The sequence below is a fragment of the Mobula birostris genome, chromosome 4, assembly GCF_030028105.1.
Source record: "Mobula birostris isolate sMobBir1 chromosome 4, sMobBir1.hap1, whole genome shotgun sequence".
NCBI classification, from domain to species: domain Eukaryota; kingdom Metazoa; phylum Chordata; class Chondrichthyes; order Myliobatiformes; family Myliobatidae; genus Mobula; species Mobula birostris.
Genome location: NC_092373.1, coordinates 206,167,886 through 206,183,634, shown reverse-complemented (window position 1 = coordinate 206,183,634; position 15,749 = coordinate 206,167,886). Strand labels below are relative to the sequence as shown.

The window sequence follows — 15,749 nt, the reverse complement described above, 5'->3', positions numbered from 1 at the left end:
TTTGTTCTCTTCAGTAAACCAGGTCGAATCACTGCAGGCTGCCACCAACACCAACATTCACAAACCTGCATGTTATGTTATTATCAAAGACACCTCATAAATAACTTCTTATTTGGAAATGATCTTCAGTCCAGCAGATTACCTGGAACATCATTGTGTCTACTTTAAAACACGGAGAGCAAAGCAACTCCATCTCACAAAATGGAGGATGTAAAACAGTTCCACAAAATGGCAGCCTCTATCTCTGAGCACATGGCAGGAACAAAGTCAGTTGTCTGTCTGCTTCCACTGTCCTTGACCCACTTGAGTTCAACGTTTTCTTCCATATTTTGAATTCATCACGGCCATCTCTACTCTAGATGGCCTTTAAATATTGGTAATATGGCTACCTCACTACTATTCCTGGCAGCTCATCCCACCCTTTGCGTGAAGAAGCTGCCCCTGATGTTCCTATCGAATCCCTCTCCTTTGATCTTAAAGCTGTGTTGATTTGTTTATAGCATCCCCACCATGGGAAAAAGACTGCCTTTTCACCCATCTGTGCTGCTCATGATCTCATGTAGCTCCATCAGGTCACCCCGAATCTCTTACGTTCCAGGGAATCAAGTCCCTCTCCTTGTAACTCAGGCCCCCAAGTCCAGCTACATCCTACTCCTTACTCTGAATTTATGCCCTCTAGTTTGGAACCTCTGCCTATCCTCTCTGTCCTCAGGATTTTGTACACCTCTGTCATATCATAAAGAAAGCTCTTGGCACACTGGCCTTCATAACTCAAAGTATTGAGTACAGGAGTTGGAATGTTATGCTGAAATTGTATAAGATGTTGCTGAGACCTAATTTTGAGTCGAAAATTTACAAAGCTGTTGCCGGGTCTGGAGGACCTGAGTTATAAGGAAAGATTGACTAGGTTAGCACTTTATTCCTTGGAATGTAGAGATTGAGGGGAGATTTGATTGAGGTATACAAAATTATGAGGGGTATAGATATGCAAGCAGGCTGTTTCCACTGAGGTTGGGTGGCACTACAACCAGAGGTCATGGGTTAAGGGTGAAAGGTGAGAAATTTAAGGGGACCATGAGGGGAAACTTCTTCACTCAGAGGCTCATGGGAGTGTGGAATGAGCTGCCAGTAGAAGTGGTGGACGTGAGCTCAATTTCAATGTTTAAGAGAAGTTTGGATATGTACATGGATGGTAGGGATCTGGAGGGCTCTGGTATCGGTGCAGGTTGATGGGAGTCAGCAGTTTAAATAGTCCAGAATGAGTGGGCTGTTTCTGTGCTACACTTTTCTATGACTCTCTGCCCCCCCTCTCAGACTCTGAAGCCCCAAGCAAAAGAAACCTGTGCCTATCCATTCTGTCCTCTGGCAGCTTTCGAACACGGAAGAGTGCAGCATAGGAATAGGCCCTCGTGCTGTCCACAATGCCAAACTAAACTCAACCCATCTATGTGCATGTGACCTATGTCCTTCCATTCATGTGCCTGTCTGGATGTCTCAAACACTACCATTGTGTGTAATTCCACCAGTACTCCTGGAAGTATGTCCCAGACATCCACCACTGTGCGCAATAAAAAACTTATTCAAATCTCTCCTTTTTCACTCTAAACCTGGATGTCAACATCTCCAAAGATCTATCCTGGGCTCAACATATTAATGCAATTAAGAAGAAGGCACACCAGTGGCTATATTTCATTATAAGTTTGAGGAGATTTGATATAGAAACATAGAAAACCAACAGCACAATACAGGCCCTTCGGCCCACAAAGTTGTGCCAAACATGTCCCTACCTTAGAAATTACTAGGCTTACCTAAAACCCTCTATTTTTCTAAGCTCCATGTACCTATCCAAAAGTCTCTTAAAAGACCCTATTGTATCTGCCTCCACCACCATCGCCAGCAGCCCATTCCATGCACTCACCACTATCTGCGTAAAAAACTTACCCCTGTCATCTCCTCTGTACTTACTCCTAAGCACCTTAAACCTGTATTCTCTTGTGCCAACCATTTCAGCCCTGGGAAAAAGCCTCTGACTATCCACACGATCAATGCCTCTCATCATCTTAGATACTTCTATCAGGTCACCTCTCATCCTCAGTCACTCCAAGAAAAAAAGGCTGAGTTCACTCACTCAATCTATTCTCATAGGCATGCTCCCCATTCCAGGCAACATCCTTGTAAATCTCCTCTGCACCCTTTCTATGGTTTCACATCCTTCCTGTAGTGAGGCGACCAGAACTGAGCACAGTACTCCAAGTGGGGTCTGACCAGGGTCCTATATAGAAACATAGAGAATAGGTGCAGGAGTAGGCCATTCGGCCCTTTGAGCCTGCACCGCCATTCAGTATGATCATGGCTGATCATCCAACTCAGAACCCTGTACCTGCCTTCTCTCCATACCCTCTGATCCTCGTAGCCACAAGGGCCATATCTAACTCACTCTTAAATATCGCCAATGAACTGGCCTCAACTGTTTCCTGTGGCAGAGAATTCCACAGATTCACCACTCTCTGTGTGAAGAAGTTTTTCCTAATCTCGGACCTAAAAGTCTTCCCCTTTATCCTCAAACTGTGACCCCTCGTTCTGGACTTCCCCAACATCGGGAACAATCTTCCTGCATCTAACCTGTCCAATCCCTTTAGGATTTTATACGTTTCAATAAGATCCCCCCTGAATCTTCTAAATTCCAACAAGTATAAGCCTAGTCGATCCAATCTTTCATCATATGAAAGTCCTGCCATCCCAGGAATCAATCTGGTGAACCTTCTTGGTACTCCCTCTATGGCAAGAATGTCTTTCCTCAGATTAGGGGACCAAAACTGCACACAATACTCCAGCTGTGGTCTCACCAATTCCTTGTACAACTGCAGTAGTACCTCCCTGCTCCTGTACTCGAATCCTCTTGCTATGAATGCCAGCATACCATTCGCCTTTTTCACCGCCTGCTGTACCTGCATGCCCACTTTCAATGACTGGTGTATAATGACACCCAGGTCTCGTTGCACCTCCCATTTTCCTAATTGGCTACCATTCAGATAATAATCTGTTTTCCTGCTTTTGCCACCAAAGTGGATAACCTCACATTTATCCACATTAAATTGCATCTGCCATGAATTTGCCCACTCACCCAACCTATCCAAGTCACTCTGCATCCTCTTAGCATCCTCCTCACAGCTAATACTGCCACCCAGCTTCGTGTCATCCGCAAACTTGGAGATGCTGCATTTAATTCCCTCATCTAAGTCATTAATATATATTGTAAACAACTGGGGTCCCAGCACTGAGCCTTGTGGTACCCCACTAGTCACTGCCTGCCATTCTGAAAAGGTCCCGTTTATTCCTACTCTTTGCTTCCTGTCTGCCAACCAATTCTCTATCCACATCAATATAGCTGCAACATTACCTCTCGGCTCCTAAATTCAATTCCATGATTGATATAGGCCAATACACCGTATGCCTTCTTAACCGCAGAGTCAACCTGCGCAGCTGCTTTGAGTGTCCTATGGACTCGGACCCCAAGATCCCTCTGATCCTCCACACTGCCAAGAGTCTTACCATTAATCTGGTAAGACTCCGGAACCTGGTCCTTAGCACTCAGATCTGCAACTTCCTCACAGACAGGACCCAGGCTGTAAAAATAGGGGACAAGCTCTACTCTACAATCACTCTGAGCACCGGTGCCCCACAAGGCTGTGTACTCAGCCCCCTGCTGTACTCACTGTATACCCATGATTGTGTAGCCAAGTTTCGATCGAAATCAATATATAAGTTTGCTGATGACACCACAATTGAAGGCCGTATCTCGAGTAGTGATGAGTTTGAGTACAGAGAGGAAATTAAAAACCTGGTGGCATGGTGCGAAGACAATAACCTATCCCTCAATGTCAGCAAGACGAAGGAATTGGTTGTTGACTTCAGAAGGAGTAGCGGACTGCACTACCCCATTTACATCGGTGGTGCGCAAGTGGAACAGGTCAAAAGCTTTAAGTTCCTCGGGGTCAATATCACAAATGACCTGACTTGGTCCAACCAAGCAGAGTCCACTGCCAAGAAGGCCCACCAGCGCCTTTACTTCCTGAGAAAACTAAAGAAATTTAGCCTGTCCCCTAAAACCCTCACTAATTTTTATAGATGCACCGTAGAAAGCATTCTTCTAGGATGCATCACAACCTGGTATGGAAGTTGTCCTGTCCAAGACCGGAAGAAGCTGCAAAAGATCGTGAACACAGCCCAGCACATCACACAAACCAATCTTCCGTCCTTGGACTCACTTTACACAGCACGCTGTTGGAGCAGTGCTGCCAGGATAATCAAGGACACAACCCACCCAGCCAACACACCTTTTGTCCTTCTTCCCTCCGGGAGAAGACTCAGGAGCTTGAAGACTCGTACGGCTAGATTTGGGAACAGCTTCTTTCCAACTGTGATAAGACTGCTGAACGGATCCTGACCTGGATCTGGGCCGTGCCCTCCAAATATCCGGACCTGCCTCTTGGTCTTTTGCACTACCTTACTTTCCCTTTTCTATTTTCTATTTATAATTTATAATTTAAACTTTTACTATTTACTATCGATTTGTACTCCAGGGAGCGGGAAGTGCGGAATCAAATATCGCTGTGATGATTGTACGCTCTAGTATCAATTGTTTGGCAACAATAAAGTAATAAAGTAAAGTATTAATACTATATTCTGCCATCATATTTGACCTACCAATTGAACCACTTCACACTTATCTGGGTTGAACTCCATCTGCCACTTCTCAGCCCAGTTTTGCATCCTATCAATGTCTGGCTGTAACCTCTGACAGCCTTCCACACTATCCACAACACCTCCAACCTTTGTGTCATCAGCAAACTTACTAACCCATCCCTCCACTTCCTAATCCAGGTCATTTACAAAAATAATGGAGTAAGTCTCCAAGCACAGATCCCTGAGGCACACCACTGGTCACAGACCTCCATGCAGAATATGACCCGTCTACAACCACTCTTTGCCTTCTGTGGGCAAGGCAGTTCTGGATCCACAAAGCAATGCCTCCCATGCCTCCTTACTTTCTCAATAAGCCTTGCATGGAGTACCTTATCAAATGCCTTGCTGAAATTCATATACACTACGTCTACTGCTCTTCCTTCATCAATGTGTTTAGACACATCCTCAAAAAATTCAATCAGGCTCGTAAGGCACGACCTGCCCTTGACAAAGCCATGCTGACTATTCCTGATCATATTATACCTCTCCAAATGTTCATAAATCCTGCCTCTCAGGATCTTCTCCATCAACTTACCAACCACTGAGGTAAGACTCACTGGTCTATAATTTCCTGGGCTAACTCTACTCCCTTTCTTAAATAAAGGAACGACATCTGCAACGTTCCAATCCTCCGGAACCTCTCCCATCCCCATTGATGATGCAAAGATCATCGCCAGAGGCTCAGCAATCTCCTCCCTCACCTCCCACAGTACCTCTCATCTGGTCCCGGCGACTTATCCAACTTGATGCTTTCCAACAGCTCCAGTATATCCTCTTTCTTAATATCTACATGCTCAAGCTTTTCAGTCTGCTGCAAGTCATCACTACAACCACCAAGGTCCTTTTCCATAGTGAATACTGAAGTATTCATTAAGTACCTCTGCTATTTCCTCCGGTTCTGTACACACTTTCCCACTGTCACACTTGATAGGTCCTATTCTTTCACATCTTATCCTCTTGCTCTTCACATACTTGTAGAATGCCTTGGGGTTTTCCTTAATCCTGCCCACCAAGGCCTTCTCATGGCCCCTTCTGGCTCTCCTAATTTCCTTCTTAAGCTCCTTCCTGTTAGCTTTATAATCTTCTAGATCTCTAACATTACCTAGCTCTCTGAGCCTTTTGTAATACTCCTTGTGTTAAAATAGACACACCTCAAGCCTTCAGTCTGATTGTGTCCCTCTGAGCCTTTTGTAAGCTTTTCTTTTCTTCTTGACTAGATTTAATACAGCCTTTGTACACCACGGTTCCTGTACCCTACCATAACTTCCCTGTCTCATTAAAATGTACCTATGCAGAACTCCACACAAATATCCCCTGAACATTTGCCACATTTCTTCTGTACTTTTCCCTGAGAATATCTGTTTCCAATTTAAGCTTCCAATTTCCTGCCTGATAGCCTCATAATTCCTCTTACTCCAATTAAACACGTTTCTAACTTGTCTGTTCCTATCTCTCTCCAATGCTATTGTAAGGGAGATAGAATTATGATTACTAGCTCCAAAATGCTCTCCCACTGAGAGATCTGACACCTGACCAGGTTCATTTCCCAATACCAGATCAAGTACAGCCTCTCCTCTTGTAGCTTTATCTACATATTGTGTCAAGAAACCTCCCTGAACACACCTAACAAACTCCACCCCATCTAAACCTCTTGCTCTAGGGAGATGCCAATCGATATTTGGGAAATTAAAATATCCCATCATGACAACTCTGTTATTATTACACCATTCCAGAATCTGTTTCTCTATCTGCTCCTCGATATCCCTGTTACTATTGGACAGCATATAAAAAACACCCAGTACAGTTATTGACCCCTTCCTGTTCCTAACCTCCACCCACAGAGACTCCGTAGACAATCCCTCCATGGTGTCCACCTTTTCTGCAGCCGTGTCGCTATCTCTGATCAACAGTGCCACGCCCCCACCTCTTTTGCCTCCCTCCCTTTCCTTTGTGAAACATCTAAAACCCGGCATTTGAAGTAACCATTCCTGTCCCTGAGCCATCCAAGTCTTTGTAATGGCCACAACATCATAGCTCCAAGTACTGATCCACGCTCGAAGCTCATCCGCTTTGTTCACAATACTCCTTGTGTTAAAATAGACACAACTCAAGCCTTCAGTCTGATTGTGTCCCTTCTCTATGACCTGCCTATCCTCCCTCACACGCTGTCTCCAAGCTTTCTCTATTTGTGAGCCAACTGCCTCTTCCCCAGTTCCTTCAGTTCGGTTCCCACCCCCAACAATTCTAGTTTAAACTCTCCCCAGTAGCCAAAGCAAACCTCCCAGCCAGGATATTGGTTCCCCTGGGATTCAAGTGCAACTCGTCCTTTTTGTACAGGTCACACCTGCCCCAAAAGAGATCCCAATGATTCAGAAATCTGAATCCTTGCCCCCTGCTCCAATCCCTCAGCCACGCATTTATCGTCCACTTCATTGCATTCCTACTGTCACTGTCGCGTGGCACAGGCAGTAATCCCGAGATTACTACCTTTGCGGTCCTACTTCTCAACTTCCTTCCTAAGGGAGCTAGGGCTTTATTCTTTGGTGAGAAGGAGGATGAAGGAGACATGATAGAGGTGTACAAGATAATAAGAGGAATAGATAGAGTGGATAGCCAGCGCCTCTTCCCCAGGGCACCACTGCTTAGTACAAGAGGACATGGCTTTAAGGTAAGGGGTGGGAAGTTCAAGGGGGATATTAGAGGAAGTTTTTTACTCAGAGAGTGGTTGGTGCGTGAAATGCACTGCCTGAGTCAGTGGTGGAGGCAGATACACTAGTGAAGCTTAAGAGACTACTAGACAGGTATATGGAGGAATTTAAGGTGGGGGCTTATATGGGAGGCAGGGTTTGAGGGTCGGCACAACATTGTGGGCCAAAGGGTCTGTACTGTGCTGTACCATTCTAAGCCTGTTTTCAGGACCTCTTCCCTTTTCCTACCTATGTCATTGGTACCAATATGTACCACAACCTCTGGAGATTCTCCCTCCCACTGCAGGATATCTTGGATGCCATCAGAAACATCCCGGACCCTGGCACCTGGGAGGCAAGCTACCATCCACGTTTCTTCCCTGCATCCACAGAATCGCCTGTCTGACCCCCTAACTATAGAGTCCCCTATCGCTGCTGCCTTCCTCTTCCTTTCCCTACCCTTCTGAGCCTCAGGGCCAGACTCTGTGCCAGAGACATGGCCACTGTTGCTTCCCCCAGGAAGGCTGTCCCCCCCCCCCCCAAGAAGTACTCAAACAGGAGTACTTATTGTTAAGGGGTACAGCCACAGGGGTACTGTCTAGTACCTGACTCTTCCCCTTCCGCCTCCTGACTGTGACCCACTTGTCTGTCTCCCGTGGCCCCGGTGTGACCACCTGCCTATAATTCCTTTCTATTACCTCCTCGCTCTCTCTGGCCAGGCGAAGGTTATCGAGCTGCGTCTCCAGTTCCCTAACGCGGGCCCCAAGAAGCTGCAGTTCAACACACCGGGTGCAGATATGGCCGTCCGGGAGGCTGGGAGTCTCCAGGACTCCGGATTTGGTATGTCACCATGGACTGTGATAAATTTCTACAGAGAGAGCACTCGAACTGGATGCAACACCATCTGGTATGCAGGCACCAATGGACCCCTGCCAAGCCCACCCACTGCATCTTTACCTGATTCTCAATGTAAATTCTGAAGCACTGGTCCAGAGCTTGGCTGATGACGTCCTCGACGATGTCCATCACACTGTTCTCGCCGTCTTCGGCCGCTACCATAGCCTGCCAGTCGTTCTCTGTGAAGCGGCCAGGCACTAGCTCCACCAGGGCAGCCACAGGAGCGGGGGCAGGAACAAGTGCAGCCCGGCTCTTATCCAAACGGGACTTCGGCATCGCCGATCGCGACATGATTCCTTGGTGTAGAGATCAGAGCACCTTATTACGGATCACAGGGCTTTGGCGCAGAGTACCGGTCGCAGTGACCCACTGGGAGTGAGGGGGAAGGAGGGATTACCCTATTCCGCAGGACCTGGAAGTCACTGATTAGGCCAGCGTTTGTTTGCCTGTCCCTAGCTACCCAGGAGAAGGAGGTGACAAGCTGCAGCCTCTGAGGTGTGGGGCACACTCACAGTGCTATCAGTGAGGGAGCTCCAGTATTCAGACTCAGTGATGGGAATGGAACAGTGTGCTATGTCCAAGCTGGGGTTGCATGCGGCTAGGAGGAAGGAAAACACACGCAAGAGGCAAAAATTCAGGGATCTCCTTACACTGATGGGAGAAACTGAGGGACAGTTATTCTGGTGGGCTAAGAGATCTCCTCTCCCTGAGGATCCCTGAGACTGAGGGATCTCCTCGCTCTTGGGGGAGAGACCGAGGGATCTCCTTGCTCTTGGGGAGAGACCGAGGGATCTCCTTACTCTTGGGGGCAGAAACCGAGGGATCTCCTCGCTCTTGGGGGCAGAAACCAAGAGATCTCATCACTCTTGGGGAGAGACCGAGGGATCTCCTTACTCTTGGGGGCAGAAACCGAGGGATCTCCTCGCTCTTGGGGGCAGAAACCAAGAGATCTCATCACTCTTGGGGAGAGACCGAGGGATCTCCTCACTGTTGGGGGCAGAGACCGAGGGATGTCCTCACTCTTGCGGGCGAGACTGAGGGATCTCCTCGCTCTTGGGGGCGAGACTGAGGGGAACCCTCGCGAACGGTAAGGGAAAGAGATAGGCCGCGGGAAACCCTCAACCCGGTGGAGGAAACAGATCTAGGAATCCCCCTTCCTCGGGAGGGTAAAACTCAGGGATCTCCTCACTCTGATGGAAGGCGGGGCTGCAGATACAGAGCAACTCTTCCGGGGAATAAGCAGCCCCAGGTATATCCCTCGTTGCGGTGGGAAGGGGAACAGACCCAAAGGACCCTCCGTCCTCACTCCGGGAGGGGTTGCACAGCGATCCCTCTCTCCGCCCGCCCACCTGGTTCGTCGGCCTCCCGGTGGTCGCTGCTCGGCTCAGGACCGCGTCCTCCCGCCGTCTCTGGGCAACAGGCTCCGCCCGATCCCGATGACGTCATCACGCTCTTCGACGTCAGACGAACGTTCTGTGTCGGTCACCATGGAGCCGGTGAGTGAGGCCTGGGCAGGTTGGGGACGCGCCGGAGGGAGTGATGGCTTCGGCCGACGGGCTGAGGGATGTTGCGGGGTGAAGAGGAGCCGGGTGGGATCGGGGAGCGATTTTGGGCAGGGCAGTGAGATGGCGGGATTACAGGGGCATGAGTTAGTACGGGGGACGGGTGAAGGGAGAGGTGGGAAGAGGGTTGAGGGGGAGATGGTTAACCAGACCGCAGGCAATCTGTTCTCCAGGTCGTGGTGGTGGGGCAGTTAGTGAGCCTGAGGCAAGTCCTCCCGGGGTTTGAAAGGCAAACCAAACATTCACCTTGCTCAGCCTTGTTTGATTCAGTTCTACTTTGGTCTTTTGATCAGATATTGAACAAACCCGTCTCCATGTCATCCAGATAACCTTGGTCTCTGGACAACTAGAGACATCTACCTCCCCATGAGCCTCCACATTCGGCGCACCAAGTCCAGCCATCTTCAATGGTATCCTACCACTAAATACATCTTCACCTTCCCTCCTCCACTATCTGCTTTCCACAGGAAATCTCTGTGATTCCTTTGTCCATCTGTCCCTCTGGTTTCTCCCCTCCTTTCCTGTCTCCCACGGTCCATTCTCCTCTCCAATCAGATTCATCTTATTCAACCCTGTTCCTTTCCCACCAATCACCTCCCAGCTTCGTACTTCACCCCTGCCTCCCCCAGCCACCTGTGTTCCTCTCACCTGGTCACACCTACCACTTGCCAGCTTGTACGACTTCCACTCTCCCTACTTTCTTATTCTGGCATCTCCCTTATTCATTTTCAGGCCTGATGAAGGGTCTTGGCTTGAAGCATTGACTGTTTATTCACTTCCATGCTGCCCGACTTACGCAGTCCCCCCAGCTCTTTGTGTGTGATGCACAGATATTACGTCTGTTCTTGACACCCATTCTGCTCTCTGCAGCGTTACCTTCCCATTCTAAATATTCTCTGTTTCTCCACAGGTGTGACTGCACTTGCTGAAGGTCCCCAGTACTTACCGGTGTTGTATCACATTTGACAGATATTTTGTGACCTTAAGTAGCAGAACACATGAAGTACCTTTGACCTGATGTGGTGCTTGGTCTCTCCACGGATGCTGCGTAATTGGCTAGGTTCTTCCAGCATTTTCTGCTTCTGTTTCAGATTTCAGAATCTACAGTAATATTTGTTTGCCTGTACCAAGGTAAATTGGTTTGTTATGTTTTTCATTTTATTTATAGCTACAGGGTGGAATGGGTCCTTCCAGTCCACTGATGTGTGTATATGTGTGTATGTGTATATAAAGTCAACGTTCAATGTAGGACTGCCCCAGGGAATTCTGCAGATTTTTACCTCGGGGTTTGTTCCCAAAATCTTCCCCTTAGGTGGGTACAGCCACACAACACAATAGAGTTTTAAGATCAGAATTTTCCTCGTAGGCGAGCTGCCAACCATGACTGACGAGCCGCCAACCATGACTGACGAGCCCCATCAGCCCAAAGCAACTGGTTTTAAGGTGCCAGTAACCTGCCTTTGCCCTCCTTCTGTCACTAGAAACGGTTCTGCCAGCTCACTAGCTAAGCCACATTTGAAAACCAGGATCAGGACTTGGTTGTCAGTGGCTATTTGAGACACACAGCATTGGGAGCATTTAATAGATAGTGGGAGCTTATCTCCACTACCCCTCTCCCCTTCTCCCCCTCTCCCCTTCTCCCCCTCTCCCCCTCTCCCCCTCTCCCTCCCCCCCCAGTTATGACAACCTTGAGGAACCATAAGAGTTAGAAACATAGAAAACATACAGCACAATACAGGCCCTTCGGCCTACAAAGCTGTGCCGAACATGTCCCTACCTTAGAACTACCTCGGCTTTACCCATAGCCCTCTATTTTTCTAAGCTCCATGCACCCATCCAGGAGTCTCCGAAAAGACCCTATCGTTTCCGCCTTCACCGCTGCCGCTGGCAGCCCATTCCACGCACTCACCACTCTGTGTAAAGAAACTTACCCCTGACATCTCCTCTGTACGTACTTCCTTGCTAGCCAATTCAGCCCTGGCAAAAAGCCTCTGACTATCCACACGATCGATGCCTCTCATTATCTTGTACACCTCTATCAAGTCACCTCTCATCCTTCATTGCTCCCAGGAAAAAAGGCCGAGTTCACTCAACCTATTCTCATAAGGCATGCTCTCCAATCTAGGCAACATCCTTGTAAATCTCCTCTGCACTCTTTCTATGGCTTCCACATCCTTCCTGTAATGAGGCGACCAGAATTCAGCACAGTACTTATCAAATGCCTTGCTAAAATCCATATACACTACATCTGCAGCTCTACCTTCATCAATGTGCTTAGTCACGTCCTTAAAAAATTCAATCAGGCTCGTAAGGCACAACCTGCCCTTGACAAAGCCATGCTGACTGTTCTTATTATGCATCTCCAAATGTTCATAAATCCTGTCTCTCAGGATCTTCTCCATCAACTTACCAACCACTGAAGTAAGACTCACTGGCCTATAATTTTCTGGGCTATCCCTACAACCTTTCTTAAACAAGGGAACCACATCCGCAACCCTCCAAATCCTCTGGAACCTCTCCCGTCCTCATTGATGATGCAAAGATCATTGCCAAAGGCTCAGCAATCTCCTCTCTCGCTTCCCACAGTAACCTGGGGTTATCTCATCAGGTCCCGGTGACTTGTCCAACTTGATACTTTTCAAAAGCTCCAGCACATCCTTTCTTAATATCTACATTCTCAAGCTTTGCAGTCCGTTGTAAGTCATCCCTACAATTGCCAAGATCCTTTTCCGTAGTGAACACTGAAGCAAAGTATTCACTAAGTACCTCCGCTATTTCCTCCGGTTCCATACACACTTTTCCACTGTCACACTTGATTGGTCCTATTCTCTCATGTCTTATCCTCTTGCTCTTCGCATACTTGTAGAATGCCTTGGGGTTTTCCTAAATCCTGTCTGCAAAGGCCTTCTCATGGCCCCTTCTGGCTCTCCTAATGTCATTCTTAAGCTCCTTCCTGTTAGCCTTATAATCTTCTTGATTCATCTCAATACCTAGTTTTTTAAACCTTTTGTAAGCTCTTCTTCTTGACTAGATTTACAACGGCCTTAGTGCACCACGGATCTTGTACCCTACCATCCTTTCCATGTCTCATTGGAACTTACCTACTCAGAGCCCCACGCAAATACCCCCTGAATATTTGCCACATTTCTTTGGTGCGTTTCCCTGAGAACATATGTTTCCAATTTATCCTTCCAAATTCCTGCCTGATGGCCTCATAATTCCCCTTACTCCAATTAAACATTTCCCGAACTTGTCTGTTCCTATCCTTCTCCATTGCTATGGTAAAGGAGATAGAATTGTGATCACTATCTCCAAAATACTCTCCTACTGAGAGACCTGACACCTGACCAGGTTCATTTCCCAATACCAAATCAAGTACAGTCTCTCCTCTTGTAGGCTTATCTACATACTGTGTTAAGAAACCTTCCTGAAGACACCTAACAAACTCCACCCCATCTAAACCCCTCACTGTAGGGAGATACCAATCAATATTTGGGGAATTAAAATCTCCCGCCACAGCAACCCTGTTATTATTATTCCTTTCCAGAATCTGTCTCCCTATCTGCTCCTCGATGTCCCTGTTACTCTTGGGTGGTCTATAAAAAAACACCCAGTTGAGTTATTGACCCCTTCTTATTCCTAACTTCCACCCACAGAAACTCAGTAGACAACCCCTCTATGACCTCCTCCTTTTCTGCAGCCGTGACACTATCTGTGATCAACAGTGCCACGCCCCCACCTCTTTTGCCTCCCTTCCTATCCTTTCTGAAACATCTAAATCCTGGCACTTGAAGTAGCCATTCCTGCCCCTGCACCATCCAAGTCTCTGTGATGGCCACAACATCATAGCTTCAAGTGCTGATCCATGCTCTAAGTTCATCCACTTTATTCATGATCCTCCTTGCATTAAAGTAGACACCTCCCCAACCATCGGAGTGCGTCCCTTCTCTGTCACTCGCCTATCCTCCCTTTTGCACCATCTCCAAACTTTTTCCGTTTGTGAGCCAACTGCCCTTGCCTCTGTCACTTCAGTTTGGTTCCCACCCCCCAGTATTTCTAGTTTAAACTCTCCCCCAATAGCCTTAGCAAACCTCCCTGCCAGAATATTGGTCCCCCTCAGATTCAAGTGCAACCCGTCCATTTTGTGCAGGTCACACCTGCCCCAGAAAAGCTCCCAATGATCCAGAAATCTGAATCCTGATATTACTACCTTTGTGGTCCTGCTTCTCAACTTCCTTCCTAACTCCCTGTGGTCTTTTTTCAGGACCTCCTCCCCTTTCCTACCTATGTCGTTGGTACCAAAATGTACCACGCCCTCTGGCTGTTCTCCTTTCCCACTTCAAGATATCGTGGACGTGATCAGAAACATCCCAGACCCTGGCACCTTGGAGGCAAACTACCACCCGCATTTCTTTCCTCCATCCACAGAATCACCTATCACCTAGTTGCAGTTAGAGATGGACGAATAAGGTGTAAGGGCCATGACAAGGTAGAGTGAGAGATCAAGAGTTCATCTTTAGCTTGTAAGTGGTGCATTCAAAAATTGGATAACAGCTGGATCGAAACTATCCCTGAAGCTGGTGGTGCGTGCTGTCAACCTTTCATATCTCCTGCCCAATGAGAGGGGAGGGGGTGGCTGACTTCCCGACGCAGCGGGAAGTATAGGCAGTCTCCGTGGATGGGAGGTTGGTCTGCAAGATGGACGTGACTGTGTTTAAAACTCCGCGGTTTCTTGGACAGAGCAGTTGTCATACCAAGTCAGGATAGGATGCTTTCTATGCTGCATCTGTTTAGAACAAAATTGATGAGAAGCGTCGAGGATGTGCTGAATTTTCTTTGCCTTCCAAGCAAGTAAAGGCATTGTTATGCTTTCTTGGCTATAATGTAATCTGTTTTAGAGATGATTCGCAGCTGAGTGGTGCTGTAAACTGATGGGGGATGCTGAGAGTCCTTTGAAGGAAACAGGGTAACTGAATGGGCATGAGGGTGTCCATTTTAGTCAAATGTGAATGACTTTTTCTCAAAGGTGAGATTGATCTGTGCTAGTTTTTACAGAAAGCTGAATGTCCTTGTATCTAAGTCATTGACAAATGGGTTCTGCAGGATATTAGAAAGGTCTTTGGGACAAAAATTTGTATTGGAAGAGGGTTTGAGTAAAAAATAGTGGTATCGTAATCCAATCACACAGACCAAGTGTGAACGTTGTGTACAAGGTAATTCTTGCCGCCAGAAGGATACAAATAAAAGTTGGAATGCCAGGAAGTCACCAGAATCGATTTCTGAGATGGCAGGTTTACTATTTGAGGAGACAGTATCTGTATAGTGTTGAACTTAGAAGAATGAGAGATTCAAAATTATTTAATGTCATTTCCAGTACACAAGTAACAGAGAAGAAAGTAATTGTTACTCCAGATGTGGTGCAGCACCAATAAACATGAAAGATAAAGAACACAATAATAATAAAAATACAATAAATATAAATACGTAAGATAGCTTATATACATAGATTGTATTTCCATAAAGTGATGCTAGGCATGAGATGACAGTGACAGGAAATGATAAAGTAGTGGTGGTTGGATGGGTTAGTGGGTGGAGGTGTAGATCAGCTTACTGCTTGAAATGCCTTTGAAATGTACAAAATAATGTGTGACAGGGTAGCTGGGGAGCCTAACATTAGAAAGTTTTTGGCAGGAGCAGGCCACTCGGTCCAACAAGTCTTGCCAAATTCCTATTCACATGGTGTGTTGAAATAACTATTGAGTTTAGATTCGAAAATCTCTAAGGTACTACTGTCAACTACACAACTAGGTAGCTTGTTCCATGTGTCCACAACTCGCTCTGTATGGAAATGCTTCCT

The 15,749-nt window shown here is 47.1% G+C and overlaps 2 protein-coding genes across 3 annotated transcripts in view; one reads left to right on the top strand and one right to left on the bottom strand.

Annotated features, from left to right (window-relative positions):
* LOC140197107 (uncharacterized protein C2orf81 homolog) overlaps nucleotides 1-9,776 on the bottom strand; it is a 31,169-nt gene extending 21,393 nt beyond the window's left edge. The window contains exons 1-2 of the mRNA XM_072257022.1: nucleotides 9,680-9,776; nucleotides 8,391-8,626 (exon numbers count right to left, since the gene is read on the bottom strand). Of these exons, the coding sequence (XP_072113123.1) occupies nucleotides 8,391-8,626; nucleotides 9,680-9,776 (333 nt within the window). The remainder of the gene's footprint in view (nucleotides 1-8,390; nucleotides 8,627-9,679) is intronic.
* A 2-nt stretch (nucleotides 9,777-9,778) lies between these two features.
* Nucleotides 9,779-15,749, top strand: part of wdr54 (WD repeat domain 54) — a 68,474-nt gene continuing 62,503 nt past the window's right edge. Inside the window, exons 1-2 of one of the 2 annotated variants that reach the window (XM_072256827.1) lie at nucleotides 9,779-9,826; nucleotides 10,803-11,023. The gene's annotated coding sequence lies outside the window, so the exon portion shown is untranslated. Of the gene's footprint in view, nucleotides 9,827-10,243; nucleotides 10,303-10,802; nucleotides 11,024-15,749 lie in introns of those variants that run through there. The other variant, XM_072256828.1, reaches the window with a different exon arrangement.